General features: G+C 40.3%; 2 protein-coding genes across 5 annotated transcripts in view; both read left to right on the top strand.

The window, feature by feature from the left end:
• Positions 1-18,308, top strand: part of aplf.L (aprataxin and PNKP like factor L homeolog) — a 136,756-nt gene extending 118,448 nt beyond the window's left edge. For 3 of the 4 annotated variants that reach the window (XM_041562632.1, XM_018262804.2, XM_041562630.1), the window contains 3 exons: positions 10,612-10,658; positions 11,252-11,293; positions 17,354-18,308. In XM_041562632.1, the coding sequence (XP_041418566.1) occupies positions 10,612-10,658; positions 11,252-11,293; positions 17,354-17,559 (295 nt within the window). In that variant the 3' untranslated portion in view covers positions 17,560-18,308. Of the gene's footprint in view, positions 1-1,406; positions 1,633-10,611; positions 10,659-11,251; positions 11,294-17,353 lie in introns of those variants that run through there. The other variant, XM_041562631.1, reaches the window with a different exon arrangement.
• LOC121393619 lies at positions 5,667-8,838 on the top strand. Its single transcript, XM_041562629.1, has 2 exons — positions 5,667-8,303; positions 8,388-8,838. The coding sequence occupies exons 1-2, from the start codon at positions 6,024-6,026 to the stop codon at positions 8,574-8,576; spliced, it is 2,469 nt and encodes an 822-aa protein (XP_041418563.1). The 5' UTR covers positions 5,667-6,023; the 3' UTR covers positions 8,577-8,838.
• Positions 18,309-18,894: the final 586 nt, after the last annotated feature.

The following is an 18,894-nucleotide window of genomic DNA, read 5'->3' as shown; positions in this document are numbered from 1 at the left end:
ATTTACATATCGTCATTCTTTGGTGCAGGGTGGACATAATGTGTCTGTATGTGGGTTGCATTTCAGAGTCGTCCCTACTTTTGACCAAGGAAAGGACATTATTATCCATTTAGATGCCCTTGTATTAAAACCACGTTTTACTACCTTGGTTACCTTCAAACAAAACTGTTTAACGTAGTAACATACTTCACTAATGTGTATTTTTTACTAGTAAATGTCATCATTCCAACTGTATGTGATTAATTGCGTCTAGCTGCTGATTTGTTCCTGTGTCTGAACTGAGACAAACATTACTCCTTTTTACTAAGTAACCCCACCTAAATTCCGAATTCTACAGAAAAATGTTCCACTGAAAAGTGCTGTTTTTTTAAGCTATATTTTTTTATTTCGTTTTTACACAACAAAGCAACATACACAATCCGTTACAGTAGTTTTTAATTGGTGTTAACTAGAGTGTACATTAATATAATAATATATGGGTACGGATGGACTCTAGATGACTGAATTTATACCTGGTATACTCACTCCACCAGATTAGAAATCCAAGGATAAATTTAGAGAGTCCAGATCACACCAGGCTCCCCAGACCTTCTCAAGTTTGTCACAAGCTCCTATAGTTTCATATGTGCCCAGTTCAGTGACCAGGGTCCGCAATATGGTGTCACAATTTTTAGTTTAGTAGGAAAACGGGACCATATTATGTGAATGAAGTTTGCTCCTGGAGAGATTGTGTCCTACTACACAAAAATTTGCGACACCATATTGCACTTCAGGAGGCCAATTCACTAACTTCGAGTGAAGGATTCGAAGGTAAAAAACTTTGAATTTCAATGGTTTTTTTGGGCTACTTTGACCTTCGACTACGAATCGAAGGATTCGTAGTAAAAATCGTTCGACTATTCGACCATTCGATAGTCGAAGTACTGTCTCTTTAAAAAAAACTTCGACCCCCTAGTTCGCCATCTAAAAGCTACCGAAGTCAATGTTAGCCTATGGGGAAGGTCCCCATAGGCTTGGTTAACTTTTTTTGATCGAAGGATATTCCTTCGATCGTTGGATTTAAATCCTTCGAATCGTTATCCTTCCATCGTTTGATCGAACTATCTGCGCTAAATCCTTCGACTTCGATATTCGAAGTCGAAGGATTTTAATTCCTAGTCGAATATCGAGGGTTAATTAACCCTCGATATTCGACCCTTAGTGAATCGGCCCCCAGGAGTCTGCTGCAAGCTAGATGTCCACCCAAAGAACGAATAAAAAAAAATATATATAAATTAATTTTTACAAAGTGAAAGACATTTACCTATATATACACTTTAATTTGCCATTTTCAATTAGTTATTCAACTTTGCGATAAGTCATTTGTAAATTTAATTCCTATTGAAACTGGTTTCGGTTTCTTACAGTTCCCTCCTCCATTCCCTGACGAAGAGTTCCTTTGGAACTTTGTATTTGTAATCGACTCTCCTCCAGCCAAGATTCCTATACAACAGCCCCGTTGCATATTCTGATAAAAAGGGAGAATAACAGTAATGTTTAAGGCATTGTGGCAATTCAAGCTTGAGAAGGGAATAGCTTTCAATACTAGTTTACAAAAATCTTCAAAATCAATCAACTGAAACATTGCCAAGGTGAGTCAGTTGACATTTATATTTGCTAAACTTTACTTTTATTCTGTAAAGTCATATTGCAATCCACCATGTGGAAACCAGCAGGCATTACAATGTGATCTATAAAATATTTTTGCCAAACCGGTGTATATTTAATTGATTTATTTTCATATAATAAACTCAATTCAGAGAGTTTATTTTATGCACGTTCATTACTTTTGGGTGCCTCTATGACAGGTGTTTGTCAGTATAGGACAATAGGCAAGGAATGCCTAGCCCTTCAGAGTTCCCAGAGGTACCCGAGCATTTTATATGAATTATGGGCTGCATTCAGCAGATTAATTGACTTAAACCTATAAGGGCCTGTAAACCTGCCGGATATACTGATAAAGGTATTAATGCTGACACAAAGTATTTCCAAGGTTAAGGGCAGTGGCACATAGATCAATTTCCAGCATTTTGATGCTACTGGTGATTAATTGCTTGGGAGGAGAGGACAAAACACTTTAAATCACACGCTGTTATCTTCTAAGCAAGATTCCTGCAAGCGCATTTGCAGTCTCTTGTCAGATGTTTGGCTCTTTGAATTGTCCCTGATTTGGGGACTTTTCAGGCTCCTCCTGGTGTCACAGAAGCACCTATATACAATCATTACAGTATACATTTAATTAGATATAAAGACAATGAGGTAAAGTATTGTTTGTCCTCCATAGTCAACTAGGAAGAAATATATGGGCCTTTTGCCACTGCTTGTGGAATATTCCATCTGACTGATTATTCTATAACATTCTCTAAGGTCTATTATTATTATTATTATTATTATAGACTTTATTTATATAGCACTTACATATTCCACAGCACGTTACACATCTTGTTCATCATTAGCATCTCCATGGGTGCACATTATTGTTACACAATCTGAGAAAAAAAGGTCTTTCCTGACTTAACGCAATCCTTGTCCATCCCAGAACATTAATGTCATGATATAACCCATAAGCACTTAATATACCAAACAGCGCCTCTGATTAATTGCCGACACATCTAATGACACTGATAAGATAGTCCGAAATATATTATTGTTATGCTTTCTACGCATTTCCACTCCAAAAGCTCCAATTCCTTTGCCAAGAATCACAATGTTTTGTTTTGGAAGGAGATATTTTTTATAAATGTTTAGTAAATATTTTTTTTTTTAATTAATTAATAAATACATATATTGTATAAGTTTATAAATCTGTCTCGCTGTGTGCAAGAACTACAGGAAAAAAAACTTATAAGTTGATGAGATTCGTCCAAACTTGATGGCTGTGTCAGCAGAGCTATTTTTATTTTGCTGTGGGATGTATTTGTCGTGCTTGAAGTAGATTTGGGAAGCCAGCAATCAAAACAAAAATGACATATTTAATGATGTATTGATTTATTTATGATAAACACCATAAGTCACTCCTGTAACAACATATGTAGAAGGTTGATATATTTTTTTATCAGTTTTGTATCCTCGCAGGCATCCACACAGCGCTCAGGCAGGGCGGCTAGGAGAGAGAGTACAAATTATCTTCACCCTTTCTCTGTATATACCAGGGGAATACCAATAGAAACAGCAGATCTAGCAATTTGAATGATGCACTTTTTTAGCATAGGGGTCATTCTTCACCCTTGGGGCCTCAAGTGCAAGAGTACACATTTGGGTGCCAATGCATGCCTCTTAGTGCTCATTCTAGGAGCATTTACCCCTAGACAAATCTGGCATTCAGGGATAAGTGCAGCACCTGGAGGTGCAGATAACCCTATCCTTACTGTCTGCCTTAGGCCCCTAATATGGGCTACACCTCCTGCTGCTCTATACCTTACCGATTAATGCTTTTTTTTCCATGCTGTGCTTGAGCCCCATTGTCTTCACAAAGGTTTCTGCCAGTCATTTCTAATCACATCACTGGATCAGGCTTGAGAAAGCATTACTCACTGTCACCTGCCAACTTCCCTTGTACTAGTCTTCAATGACAAGGCTCTGCTGTGCTCCATTTATCTGTAAAATACATGAAGATTCTGTTTGGAAGCCAAAATGAAGTTCTTGTCAAAGATATATGTTTTGAGTAAGGGTTGCTAAGGCCTTGGTAGGAATGCTAGAGCCAAATGAATGCAAACAAGCAGTATTTCAGCTAAATAAATGTAATCTTGCCCATATATTGACGTTAATCACGACACAGTGAACCCTCAGTGACATTACCTGCTGCAACTCAGGACGCAGAACATCGTTTAATAAATCACTGAGCTGGAATTTATTATGCATGTGTGTATTTGGCACATGTGGTTTCTAATAAGTGAGAAGAGCCACAATTGTTCAGACAATGAAACATTACCTGCCAGTGTTGTTTATAGAATGCATTATTTTGTACATTATTTTGTAGGTTATTAGGCCATTTGATATTGTCACACATAATTAGTGCAAACTATAGCACCTAAGACATTTGGGGTGCCACTGACAGAGTATAAGTCTCTTTTTACAGCATTCTAGTCTTCCCTTTACCTGGGAAACTTGACACAGAGTGTAGTGCATTTTGGACCTGCCCAAGGCACCTTAAAAATGTGTTAGTGGCTGTAGGTAAGGCTCCTCAAAAAGGCAATTAATTGCTGCCCTAAAGCTCCTCACTACATCTTCCTCTATTAATCCATCTGATGTTGTTTACTCCTGGGAGGTATTAAATTTCACAATAATTATTGCACTATTTCATGCTTTTATCGCTTAAAGGATGTTTTTGAATTATGCGTAGGATTAATTCTATTCTAGTAATGCAATTAGAATACCACCTTGCGGTAATGTAGAATTACTCTTGCGATATGCCTATTAGCGCATGCGAAAATGCTTTGATGAACGTTCCTTAAATGAACATTGTTTTTTAACATGCAAAACTGTGCCTTAAGGAGAAGTAATAGCATTTTATAATTGGGGTGCCAAAAGCAAGGCACCCCCAAGTGACTACTGTCATGATACAGGCCTGTAATAGTTAATAAAACAGGCCAAGGTATCATGAGAAATATTTCTGCCAACATCTAAATCAGACACATAACAGGCCTCTTTTCACTATGGTCAGAGGGGTCAGAGCTGTAATTCCCTCCTCCATACCCTGGCTGATAAGAGCCATTCCATGGGGAGGGGGGAAGCCCAAGGAGTGAGAACTTAAAGTTCCCAGCAAGACCCTCAAAGGTGAAGTAAAGGTTACATATAATGTATACTCCAATATATTTATCCTTACAGAACCCATACCTGTTGTACCAACAGTATAAAAAACTGATGATGGGTTCAAGGCAATTTCATCTTTCCAACAAGTCCAAACATGACTAGGTTTGGTACTCTGTATATTAGATGTGAATATCTGGGCAGGGGCAGGTCACAAAGTATTGATGTTTAGTATCTATGGAATCCCAGAGAGAATTAATAACCAATGAATATAAAATCATCTCTCTCCTATGTTCCAATGGAGAGTTATGGTCATTATATTCTTGGTCCAGTTCCTACTCACAGGAGGTCATAAAAACTCAATCTGTGTCCTGCTAGGCCACACCCCCTTACATTCCTGAGGGAGGGGGAGTGTGCAGTTACCTGATGCCCTGAAATCACTGATAAATAGTCAGCTCTTCTGATTAAACTTTGGATTTACTTTGGAGGACCAATTGCGATTGGAAGTTATCCCGTTTGTTTCCCCTTGCCTCCAGGACCAGGAATTCTATATCTTTGGAGTTAAGTATAGGTTTTCCATGTTTTCCCTTTTATTTTACAACTGTTTGTAATTGTATTATTGAATGTATGTCTCTTTTGTAACATCTTTTTGTATTTTGCACTGTTATACCTTTTATAATATTAAAGAGAATTTAATAAGATTGTCTTTGATGCTCTAAACGAACCTAGCCTGAAAGAGTTGAGCCTTAACCCTCTGCATACTGAAGTACTTGTTGAATCAGTAGGTGTATTGTGAATTATTACCTGTTAGAGAGAACAGGGGAATAGTCACATTAGGTTTCTATCGCCTGTGAATGATAGATGGTGGCAGCGAATGAGTTTTGTGGGTGTTGGTTGGTGTTTGGGGTGCTTTTGTGTTAGTCTAACCTGTGTGCAAGGTGGGTGAGAGACTGAGTGAGTGACCCCTGATAGCCACACCTAAAGTCACGTGCGGTTGGAAGTACTGTGTTCGTGACAGATTGGTAGGCAGCGGTGGCATATTTTTTATTTAGAGCATTAGTGCTTGGGTTAAGTCATTAAACCTTGCACTAAAGAACTGTAAATCCTTGCGAGGAGTATACAGTCTTCAAAGACAAACTCAGTGCATACTATTTTTATTAAGACATACTTGCAAACAGTTTCCCTTCCCTTCTTGTTTTTCTTTTCTATCTTTTATTTTGGCAAAGTGTTGCAAGATGGCAGCATTTTACAAGAGGCAGACCAAGGAGACCCTCATCAATCTCTGTGAGCAAAGAGGAATTGATGTAGTGGACAAATCGAAGGAAATGTTGATTTGTGCCTTGGTGGAAAAGGAGCAGCAGAACTACACACCTGAGTCAGGAGACTATGCAACTCAGGATGTCCCAGTGATGAACTCTGTTCCTGGATCCTCTCAGCGAGAGGACAGTTCTAGCTGCAGTGGGCAGGATGACAGGAATTCATCCCTGCAAGCAGCTTTGCAATTGTTGGGTTCAGATGACCCCCAGCTGCGTCTTCAACTTATCCTGCAATATCAACAGGCAGAAAGAGATGCAGCAGCAGCAGCAGCAGAAAGAGATGCAGCAGCAGCAGCAGCAGAAAGAGATGCAGCAGCAGCTGAAAGAGATGCAGCAGCAGCTGAAAGGCAGGCAGAACGACAGCATCAACTGGAGTTAGCAAAGCTCCAGCAACAAAACTCACACCTACCGTCCATGGAACCCAGGGTGGCCCATCCTTTCCATATTTCCCATGACAAATTCCCGACCATGGAGAAGGATGGAGATATGGACACCTTCCTGCGTGGGTTTGAGAGGACTTGTAGACAGTACCAACTGCCCCGGGAACAATGGGCAAAGTACCTTACCCCAGGGTTAAAAGGCAAAGCCCTGGAAGCCTTTGTGGATTTACCACCAGAGCTCGATGGGGATTATGATGCTATCAAACAAGCCTTAATTGACCGGTATAATCTTACTCCAGAAAGATATAGGAAACGGTTTCGTTCCCTACAAAAAGGCCCTGCTGACAGCTATGCAGATATCCTAAGTAGTTTGAAAACTACCTTTAAGCAATGGGTCTCTGGACTGGATGTTACCACAATTGAGGATTTAACTGATTTGATGGTCAAAGATCAGTTTCTACACATATGTCCATTGGAAGTACGGCAGTTTGTTATGGACCAGGAGCCTAAAACAGCAGACCAGGCTGCTAAGCTTGCTGATACTTATGCAGCTAGTCGGATGCCAGAGCACCGCAGAGCATCTGTACCAAGCTACAAGGAGCGATCAACAGGAGGAATCGCACAAAGCAGTCCACAGTCTGGTGAGAATTCATATTTTGGGGGGTCTGTTGCAGCTGTGGGGCAAAAGGATACCCGCCGATGTTTTTCCTGCAACCAGATGGGCCATGTGAGGACTGGCTGTCCACATAAGAAGGAACCAACTTCACCTGGACAGCCTGTTGTGATGCTTGTGTCTGGTAAGCCTGAGAATCTACATCATCATATGCAGTCTGTGATTGTGGGGGACAAAGTGACTCAGGGACTAAGAGACTCAGGTTCTAATTTGTCTCTGGTGCGTCCAGAGATGATAAACACTGGGGACATTATACCTGGAAAGACTTTGTCCATAAAGGGAGTGGGTGGGAGCCACCCAAAGGTGCCTGTGGCAAAAGTTTTCTTGGATTGGGGTGCGGGGAGAGGTCTAAGGGAAGTGGGTGTAACTAATGAAATTCCTGTAAATGTCTTGTTGGGGAATGATTTGGGTTACATGATAACTGCTTTTGTGCCCTATGACCAGGTCTCACTAGGTCCAGCCGCGCTGGAGTGTGGCCACCCACCTCAACAGGTAATTGTAAAAAGTACAATGCAGCAAAGTAACTGGGAGGGAGGACTGGGAGGCAGGAGCCAGAGTCAACCAGTGCCTGAACCAGTGTTGTCCCAAAGTAGGGATAAGAAGGGAGAGGGGGAGGAGAGGTTTCCTCTAGGAGTCTCCCTGGTGCAGCCCGGTAGTATACCGGCAGTGAGGGATTTCCAGCGTGTAATCCCTGATCCTGTACCCAAAATGCCTGAAGTCTTGAGTGGGGGTCAGCAGCTACGCCAAGCTCAGGAGTCAGTGCAGAAGCATGAGGGACAGGTGGTTAGGACTCAGAGTAGGGTCCTAGTGGATAATGCCACTCAGACTGGGGAGAGTGATGGTAGTAGTGGGCCAGGAATAGCCCTCATGCCAGAACCAGTACTGAGGGGCGGTCAGGTGGTCAGTACTAAGGAGGAAAGGCTGACAGTACCAGGAGTTGCTCCCAAGTCAGATAGCAACAAAGTAGTTTTTCCAGAAGTCCAGAGTATTAAGGACAAGCCCAGTGGTTTATGCCAACCCAAGACTAAGCAGGTCAGTGGAGACCAGGGTGGCATCAAGGGGGTGGGAGGCCTCCAACTACTTTCTATGTCTAGGCCCAGGGAATGGGAGATTAGAGATAGGCTGGAGGGCCCCTCAGTGAACAAGGTGGGAGGCCGCCAGCTAGTTTCTATGTCTAGGCCCAGGGAATGGGAGATTAGAGATAGGCTGGAGGGCCCCTCAGTGAACAAGGTGGGAGGAATAGGTCAGATGCCTGAGGAGAGCAGTGATAGACCATTGCCTACTATGCAAACCTGCACTCTGTCCAGAGACAGTGCAGATAGAGGCAAAATGGGAAGTATACCTACATCAAACCAGTCCAGTACCTGGGATTATACTGATACAGCCCTCAAGGAACAAGACTTTAGGCCGGGGAGGTAGCCTGATCCCTCATACTGTATAACATGAATGGATATTTCGATAATGACCTGGCTATGGTTATGGATTTATGTTTTATTGTGGCAAGGTTAAGAGTGACCTGTAAGTCAATCTCCCCTTGCTCACTCTAAAAAGGGGAGGTGTCATGATACAGGCCTGTAATAGTTAATAAAACAGGCCAAGGTATCATGAGAAATATTTCTGCCAACATCTAAATCAGACACATAACAGGCCTCTTTTCACTATGGTCAGAGGGGTCAGAGCTGTAATTCCCTCCTCCATACCCTGGCTGATAAGAGCCATTCCATGGGGAGGGGGGAAGCCCAAGGAGTGAGAACTTAAAGTTCCCAGCAAGACCCTCAAAGGTGAAGTAAAGGTTACATATAATGTATACTCCAATATATTTATCCTTACAGAACCCATACCTGTTGTACCAACAGTATAAAAAACTGATGATGGGTTCAAGGCAATTTCATCTTTCCAACAAGTCCAAACATGACTAGGTTTGGTACTCTGTATATTAGATGTGAATATCTGGGCAGGGGCAGGTCACAAAGTATTGATGTTTAGTATCTATGGAATCCCAGAGAGAATTAATAACCAATGAATATAAAATCATCTCTCTCCTATGTTCCAATGGAGAGTTATGGTCATTATATTCTTGGTCCAGTTCCTACTCACAGGAGGTCATAAAAACTCAATCTGTGTCCTGCTAGGCCACACCCCCTTACATTCCTGAGGGAGGGGGAGTGTGCAGTTACCTGATGCCCTGAAATCACTGATAAATAGTCAGCTCTTCTGATTAAACTTTGGATTTACTTTGGAGGACCAATTGCGATTGGAAGTTATCCCGTTTGTTTCCCCTTGCCTCCAGGACCAGGAATTCTATATCTTTGGAGTTAAGTATAGGTTTTCCATGTTTTCCCTTTTATTTTACAACTGTTTGTAATTGTATTATTGAATGTATGTCTCTTTTGTAACATCTTTTTGTATTTTGCACTGTTATACCTTTTATAATATTAAAGAGAATTTAATAAGATTGTCTTTGATGCTCTAAACGAACCTAGCCTGAAAGAGTTGAGCCTTAACCCTCTGCATACTGAAGTACTTGTTGAATCAGTAGGTGTATTGTGAATTATTACCTGTTAGAGAGAACAGGGGAATAGTCACATTAGGTTTCTATCGCCTGTGAATGATAGATGGTGGCAGCGAATGAGTTTTGTGGGTGTTGGTTGGTGTTTGGGGTGCTTTTGTGTTAGTCTAACCTGTGTGTAAGGTGGGTGAGAGACTGAGTGAGTGACCCCTGATAGCCACACCTAAAGTCACGTGCGGTTGGAAGTACTGTGTTCGTGACAACTACCTTTACTTACCTGACTCCCGGGCCGGAGCTCCTCTCAGCAGAAAACCACACCGGCCCGGGATTCTTCTAGCGAGCACCACGGAGAGATCCTCTGTCTGCTTTTTTCAATTTTCAAATTTACCGGGGCAGACGCATGCGCAGCCAGCTTTTCTGTTAAAGTTCGGCTTTTCGTTCTACTTCGCATGCACTGCCTCAGGAAGACCTGAGGAAGCAGGAGCAGCGACCCGGGTGTTAAGTAAGTAAAAGTAGTCACTTGGGGGTGCCTAACTTTTGGCACCCCCAATTGTTAAATACTATTCCTTCCCCTTAAAGGAATTAACAACCTTTTGTGGTTGTCAGTGTTCCCTTGTGAATGCCAATCATAAATTCATATTTTTTATTCTGAAAGGTACATAAATATAATCCCTCTATATTTCAAAGAACCTTATTTTAGGAAATAGATAGATAGATATGTAGAATCTCTACATATTGATTCTTTAACTGCCCTGCCACATTATTTGGGCACCATGTTCCCCCCATCCCCTTCTCTATGTTGATACATGTGCAGTGTACCAATTTGTGCAGCCTTATGCAATGGAGCAGAAAAATATTAATTATGTATAATTACTGTTGTTATTTATAGCAAATAATTGTGATAATTTACATAATTTTCATTTTGTTTTTTTTGTTTTTTTGCAGGAAAAATCCACAACATAAATTGGAATACAAACACACAAAACCTCCAGGTAAAATTATTTTTTTAACCTTTGTTCAGGTATTTTTTGGCACATTACATTCCGGATCTTTGAGAAGCACAACACATCGCCTCTTTGGCTCCTATTAATTTTAATGCAAAAATTGACAGTGCAGGTGCTTTTCTGCCATTTTCCTGCTGAAATCTGTAACTGTACCAGAGGTTACAGGCATTTACTGTTCCATTGAATGGTTGCCACGGGAGATTATGAAATGATGTATTTTATCTGATAACATGGTGTTGCCTGTCAAAACAAATAAATGGTACAAAGCTATTTATTTATATAAATAGATATATTATGCAGTGCCGCCTGATTACGTGTATTTGGATTACTATGTAATATTGTTTGATTGGATGACAATTATATTTGCTGTATACATTAAAGGGCAAATCAACCCCCAAATAATTGCAAAGTTTCTTAGAATTGTGTTTTCTTTTATTAGGCAAAATATATTTTTGGGTGGAAATTTACTTTAACACAATCTGTAGCACAATCTGTATGGTCTTGACGTCCAAAGAAATGATTATATATATTTGTATTTATAAATAAAGGTGCTTTAACTCTTTTATTTATTTCATTTTCAGAAAAAGGTGGTAGAAAGTTACGGAAAAGGGCACCAAAGAAAGGTAATATTTTACTTTATCCCTGTCTTTCCACAAAGTTGAATTGTTCCATTCCTTTTACCAGTTTTGGTGTACATCTCTGCACTGCTAATATCCTTCTTAGGGACTGAGGCCAAAAACTGCCTTACCAGGGATCTCTAAAGAGGCAAAATTATATTTTCATTGTTTAGTTAATGCCAGTACTTTATTTGATTAAGTCGCCACTGACACTGTTTACAGTAACAGTTTATGATCCTAACAATCCCCAAATCCTTCTTAATAACAGATGCCCCCGACAGGCTTTAGTGCATAACTAACATTTATGCATTTATAAATATTGAGCTTCGCTAATTACCTGCCCAGTCTTACAATTTAATAGAATTTTTCTGCAAAGCAGCAACATTCCACATGAAACTTAGTTTTGCACAATTCATTATCATCAGAAAAAAAGAGAGAGACAGTACTAACTTTAAGCCAGTTCTCTATCCATGTACAAATATTTTGCTCAAGGCAAATATTCCTTAATTTAATCAGTAACCTTCTTTGTGATACTGTGTCAAATGTTTTAGCAAAATCTAAGTAGATCATATCCACTTCACTCTAAAGTCTAAGCTTCTGCTTACCTCCTTATAGAAGGCAGTTACAGTCATATGAAAAGGTTTGGAAACCCCTCTCAGCCTGAATAATAATCGACTTTCAACAAAAAAAGGAACATCTGAGTACTGGGGTGTATTCTGAACAAAGATTTTTAGTGACGCAGTATTCAGTTGTATGAAATTAAATCAAATGTGAAAAACTGGCTGTGCCCTTGTATTTTTGCTAATTTGAATGCATGTAACTGCTCAATACTGATTACTGGCAACACCAAATTAGTTCATTGGATTAGCTCGTTAAGCCTAGAACTTCATAGTCAGGTGTGTCCAATCATGAGAAAAGGTATTTAAGGTGGCCAATTGCAAGTTGTGCTTCTGTTTGGCTCTCCTCTGAAGAGTGACAGTATGGGATCCTCAAAGCAACTAATTAGGAAAATTGAAAAAGAAACCCCTGCAAACAGCTATTCTTATATCAATTTAATTCAATTGTTACACAATTAATTAGCAGCTGAAAAGTTCATAACTAGAATTAATAAAAAGATAAAGTGCTGTGCTTTTATTGAAAAGTGCTAGTGCAAATATGTGGTAAGAGATTAATTTACCTCCGTAGCTTACAATCAAAAGTACAGTTAATTAATTCCTATATAGTATAAACGTAATATTACTCCACCAATTCATCCAACAATTACCTCAATACATACTTAATTAGTTCATTTTGTAATTAAGTGCATATGATAAACCAGTGTGGAAATTAATTTCCAATTAATATGTACAGCAAAGTGCAGTGCAATAATTAATTAAAAAAGAGAACTTGGTATTTGATTTAAATAGTTAAAAAGGTGAAAAGTATGAATATAAAAATGACCAGAGTTCATATGAGTTAAAAAGTCTTTGTCAAGGCGAAAGTAATGAGTCCGTCAGGTACATGTCTACAAATAGACTTCCGCATTGTGCGTCATTGACTGCACTCCTCGCGGGAACTCGGTCACAGAGGACGTAGTCATAGGCGGATTTTAATTAAGGCTTGGGAAGGCTAAGCCTTCCCAAACCTTTGTCCATTGTAAATGTACCCTACCTTGTCTGAAATATTGTGCTGGAGAAGGTTCTAACTAAAAATCGATTAAAAGCGATTAATGTAGCACGGGCACTGTCAAAATTCAGTGGAAAGTGTGTGATAGAGAAGTAAGACAGTAATAATCAAGCCTGATATACTCCACCTTAATGTCTCAGGAGTTGTTCCTTGGTTCCTAGGCTCAGAATCTATTGCTCTTCCCTGGCCTGCTTCCAAGAACAATTGCCCGGCCAGCAGGGGGAGGGGCATACACTGAGCTAAATCTACAGTGCAGGGAAACTGAAGCTCAGAGCAGCAGAAGGTGTGGAATATAACCTATTAATAATTGCTATTCATGTATTAAATGTGGCTGCATTTTTTTTATATATGATTTTGTTGTATATGTGAGTTGAAGGAGTTGTTTGCGGATTTCTAGAATACAAAATACTAATACAGACACAAGTCTTAAGGTTGAGACAAGGAGTCTTTTGTGGCTGTAAGAGTTAATCTTGCCAGGAACGGAGTGTGGGGAGGCAGGAATATGAATTCTACTGGGATTTATGGGGGAATGTTTTCGTTGGAGGGGTTATTTTGGGGGCTTAAAAAGTTTTGGAAATGCAGCAAATGAAGTGTGCTGAAGTGATGTGAGGGCTGGGCCTGCTGGTCCCTGTGGGACAGAAGAAAATAACATACTGGGAGCTGAGAGTAAGGTAGCTGTGAGTATTGAATTAATCTAATATTAAAGGGCATCTTTTGGGAAATAATATTATAGCCCAAGGTATGGGCTAAGAGAGCCCACACTCCGGTTGAGGGTAACATTCGTTTTTTTTTTTTTTAAATTCCCCCCACACACACCAGCGCAAGGCCACCAGCACCAGGAGGGAGCTCCTGGTACGAGCAGCCGGGCCGCCATTAGAAATCACGGAGCCCCAAACAACAGAATCTTCGGGGCCCCCTGGGCCCTGCCCACACTGGCACCCAAGCCAGATCCTGCCCAAAGATCACACAGACATCAGCGCTAAAAAAGTAACCCCCCCCCCCACACAATAAAAAGCTATTGATGGTCAGGGCCCCCTTATAATTAAAAAAAAAACATTGCTGCCAGGGCCCCCCTTACAAGTTAAAAAAAATTGGGGCCCCAACAAATATTTTTTTTTAAAAATTGGCACCAGGGCGCCTCTTACAAGTTAAAAAAATTGTGGCCCCAAAGAATATCTTTTTAAAAAAAAAACATTGGTGCTAGCCCCCTTACAAGTTAAACAAATTGGAGCCCATAATTTAAAAAAATTATCGGTGGCAGGGGCCTATAGAGTATTAAAATAATACATTAGTGGCAAGGGGATTAAAAAAAAAACACACAAATTGTTCAGTAGAATTGAACTCGTAGCTTCAGGACTTCAACTTCGCCTGCTTTGGTGACTTCGGGTCTTTTTGCTGCTTCAGGACTTCAATTTCGGCTGTTTTCATGACTTCTGGTCTTTTGCCGCTTCAGGAGTTCGGCTTCAGCTGTTTTCGTGGCTTCAGGTCATCGGCTTTTCGGCACTTCCGCATTTCGGCTGTTCGGGACTTAGAAAATGGCTGTATGGCTTTGGCGCTCTCAAGGAGGGGCCCGGCAGTGCTGCGGTTTTGAAAGATCCAGGCCCAACTTCATGCCCGGGACACTTGTCCCCCCTGATGGCGGCCCTGATGATCGGGCCATGTTGGGGCACACGCATGTGCATAATGAGCGAACTTACTCATTATGCACGTGACTCTTTATGTGCATGCTCTATGTACGATATGGTCGCTTTCACCGTGAGCTCCCTCCCATTGCGGGTGTCCAATCTCTGGCAGGGGGCAAGTTTTTTTTTTTAAAAAAATAGTAACCCCCAACCGGAGTGCAGGCTCTATTAGCCCGCACCTTTGGTTGGGGATAATATTTTTGCCCAAGGATAATATTTTTGCCCAACAGGTGCCCTTTAAGTGCTCAAACAGAGGGAAAGCTATGAGACTGAATGAAGAATATTTTGTATTATAAAAATGTATTTTATATCACCTTGCCGTGCTACAAAGTGCATCTTTCTTTTAAAAGGGTTTAAAAAATGTTGTTGTACTTTTAAAGTTAAGACCATTTATGCATGACACAAAATTAGAAAATAATTATTGTTAAGTCTATTGTTGACTTATTGCATATAGATACTTAATTATTTTTTAGCCTCCCCAAACAAAAAAATCACCATCCGCCTATGGACGTAGTTGCCATGTGGTGCACGTTCCCTGCACAGAATTAAATGTAGAAATAGCTGCAGTTGATCCTTGCGGATCACTAGCCACCGAGACATTGACAGATGATGTGTAAAAACCTACAGGGATGAATGTGACCTATAAATAATTATGTTTCTGTGCAGAGTAACACACCACATGTCAACCATAAGGGGATGATGCCATACGACATTCATGTGTTTATACATTTTTTTATTCTTACCTATGGTATACACAATTTTTTTTATAAAAAAAAGAATTATTCAAGATTAAATGTGACTGTTCTCCAAGATGTCCACCTTAAAACTAGGGATGAGGTGACTGGTGTTCAAAGAGAATAGGGGTGGAAGTAATTATTCTGCCTTTTGTAATTCACCAGGCAGAGATCTCAATCACTATTTGGAATCTGAGGGGGTTATTTATTAAAGCCTGTACGGTAAAAACTCGAAAAATTTGAGCTTTTTTACTATAAAATACTAATTTTTAGTGGAAAAAAAAATAGTTTGAAATGCATTATACCCCGAGGAATCCGAAAATACTCCATCTTCAACCTGTAGAAGTCAATGGCAGAGGTCCTTTTTGCAATTTGAAGATATTACGGGCTGTGCTGGGTTTCGTATTATTATCCGAACATTTCTGGCTTTTCCACCGATTTCACAAAAAATTAAAACTTTTCGGACGTCAAAAATTCAGGTTTTTGTGCAACAATACAAAAATGAAGCATTTTTCGTGTAACAAAAAAGTTGCTGTTTTTCCCGTTGTTTTCCCACTGTTTTTTTAATGATAAATAAGGCTAAATTGTGGAATTTTTATTTCATCATTAAAAAATCAGGAAAATTCAGATTTTGATAAATAATCCCCTGAATAAGAGATGTTCTCATTAGGCCTTGGCAGCTTGTGAAGCATGGGTCAGCTCTAAAGCTTTTATGGTTCACAGGTTTACCTTTTGTCTTTTTTGGGTTGCATGTCAACAAAGCAAGGCTTTGATACACAAAACCTGTCTGATATTAAAGGGGTTGTTCACCTTTAAATTAACTTTTAGTGTGCTGTAAAAAGTGATATTCCGAGACAGTTTGCAATGTGTGGTTTTTGAGTTATTTAGCTTTTTATTCAGCAGCTCTCCAGTTTCAGCAATCTGGCTACTAAGATCCAAATTCCCCTGGCAACCATGCATTGATTTGAATAAGAGACTGCCATATGAATAGGAGAGGCCTGAATAGAAAGATTAGTAATAAAAACTAGCAATAACAATAAATGTGTCTTACATAGTATTTGTTTTTTAGATGGGGTCATTGACCCCCATTTGAAAGCTGGAAAGAGTCAGAAGAAGGAAAATAATTCAAAAACTATAAAAAAGAGAGAATGAAGGCCGATTGAAAAGTTGCTTAGAATTAGCCGTTCTATAACATAGTAAACATTAACTAAAAGCGAGTTTTCCCCTTTAAGCAGATTCCCTTAGCCATTAACGTTTCTTCGACTAGCTGTAGTAAAAGGGCTACACACTACATATTGTTTTCCCTGCAAGTTAGGGACCCTAACTTATGGTTATGTTTGGATTTTATTTTTCCTGACTAAGTTCATCAATACTGGCTGCTGGTGTCAGCAGAAGAAAGCCAATGTAACAGTCACGTTATCAGGAACCTTGTGCAGTGATGGATACCCTCGAATGCACAGGTGGACCCTATGAATTCCAGTGTTCACCGACGCCCTTTTGGGACCCTGGGCTTTGTGCTGTGGAAACCAACAAGGATGTGCGTAGCTAGAAACAAGTCCGTAAGCGAGGTACCGGCAAGGAGTTAGAGAAAATGTAGTCAGGCGAAGGGTTCAAGGCAGGCGGCAGGAATCATAGTCAAGGGTCAGGCGAAAGTCAACAAAACAGGAGATCAAAGTCAAAATCCGCTTAAGCAGGAATAGTAAACTGAAGCCTAGCTTGGGCATTGACAAAATGACAAATCTGGCTTTTAAAAAGGATTTGGTGCCAAAAGATTTGAACCCACGCCAAGTAGTGACGTCATGACGCTTGACGTCCAACGTCAGCATCATGACATTGGGCGTCAAATACCAGCGTCAAAAACGCTAACCCGGAAGTGCGCACCTTAAATCCCCTTAAATGTTTTAGTAACTTTTACTTGTTTCTGTGTTGTGTTGCAGGTCACTAAAAAATTTTTTAGATTATTATTTTTGTATTCTCTTTAACAGGAAAAGGTGGTTTGGATGATGACAGTGATAATGATGGAGAACCCAATGACTATGACTTGGAGGACAGCTTCATAGATGATGATGAGGAGGACTTTGACAATACTGATGAAGACTCTGACTGGATGCCAGAACCAGAGGAAAAAGACAGTGAAGACATGGGATTGCTTGTAAAGGAAGCAAAAAGATTTGTTAAAGGGAAGCATTAAAGGTGAATGAACCCTAGCTGCCATGTTTCCATAGTGGCAACTAAACCATAACAGTACAGCTGTTCCTCCTATAACAGAACACTATACAGTCAGGTACACAAATGCTATCTGATAAGGTACCCTCAGCCATAAGCAGCGTCGGACTGGGCCAGCACACCATCTCCCGGGCCCCCCAGCCGCAGAGCCCCCATCCCAGCCGCAACCCGCGCCTCCCCCCCCTCGCAGACACAGGAGTACCTTTTTCTGCGCTCCGGGGTCAGGGAGGAAGGTAAGCAGCCCAAAAGAGCCGGGGCCCACCAGGTTTTTTCCCGGTGTCCCGTCTGCCCAGTCCGACCCTGCCCACAAGGGTTACTGGTTCAGTGACCTGAAAAATAAATCTGTAGCTGTGGCAAACACACTGATCCTGAGCAAATCACACTATTGAAGAAATTAGCAGGATATTAAAAAAAACAATGGCGTTTAATTCTATTTTACAAATAATACATTTGCATACATTAAGCAACTTTTAAGAGTTTTAAATTTCAGCTTGGGTTCATGCACGGTCAGAATTTTTGCTTTGCATATAATTATAAATATATATTTGTACATCATCTTCTATTATTCTGTATAGCAAGTTATCTCATGAAACATAGCAATAAACCTTGGAGCATAAGAAAACAATTAGAAAAAAAAAAATGAGACTCCTTTCGTCTTAAAAGAAACCTCATCTATCACCCTATACAAGGCACAATTAAAGGAGACACAAATTAATGGAAAATAGTTCAGAGTGCTCTTTAGAGCGGCACAGACTCAAGTTACAGATGCAGGAAGTATCTCCAGACGCTTCTTTGCTCAGTATGATAAGAGATATACAACGTGAGCCAGATATGTGCTGTATCTTATCTTTTTCACATATGCATAAATTGCAGGGGGTTTAAATTAGCAGGCTTCCTTGTATCAAACTTGTATCAACTTGGAGCCAGTTTTATTAAAGGGTCATTAAAGGTTCAGTAAAAACTTGTTCTATTAAAGGAGAAGGAAAGGTCTTTTTACTTGGGGGTGCCAAAAGTTAGGCACCCCAACTGATCGCATGTACTTACCTTCCAGCTAGCACCATGGAGCGATAGTCTTCCGGCTTCTTCTTTCTTCAAATTTCCCAGGGCAGACGTATGTACAGTAGAACGAAATAGCCAACTTTTTCGTTATAGTTTGGCTTTTGGCACTACTGCGAGTGCACAGCCGTGAGAAAGAAGAAGAACCTGGAAGATGATCACATTGTGGTGCTCTCTGGAAGAATCCCGGGCCTGTGCAGTTTTCTCCTATTAGGTGCACCAACCTGGGGTTTCAGGAAAATAA

The sequence above is a fragment of the Xenopus laevis genome, chromosome 5L, assembly GCF_017654675.1.
Source record: "Xenopus laevis strain J_2021 chromosome 5L, Xenopus_laevis_v10.1, whole genome shotgun sequence".
NCBI lineage: Eukaryota > Metazoa > Chordata > Amphibia > Anura > Pipidae > Xenopus > Xenopus laevis.
Note: the sequence above shows the minus strand (reverse complement) of the source record. Positions and strands in the feature narration are given on the sequence as shown.

What these genes read in the sequence shown, in the direction of transcription:
- LOC121393619 (XM_041562629.1), top strand. Translation starts at nt 6,024, where the DNA reads ATGGCAGCATTTTACAAGAGGCAGACCAAGGAGACCCTCATCAATCTC. An exon ending in AGGGCCCCTCAGTGAACAAG is followed by an intron (nt 8,304 to 8,387) that starts GTGGGAGGCCGC and finishes TCAGTGAACAAG; the next exon opens with GTGGGAGGAATAGGTCAGAT.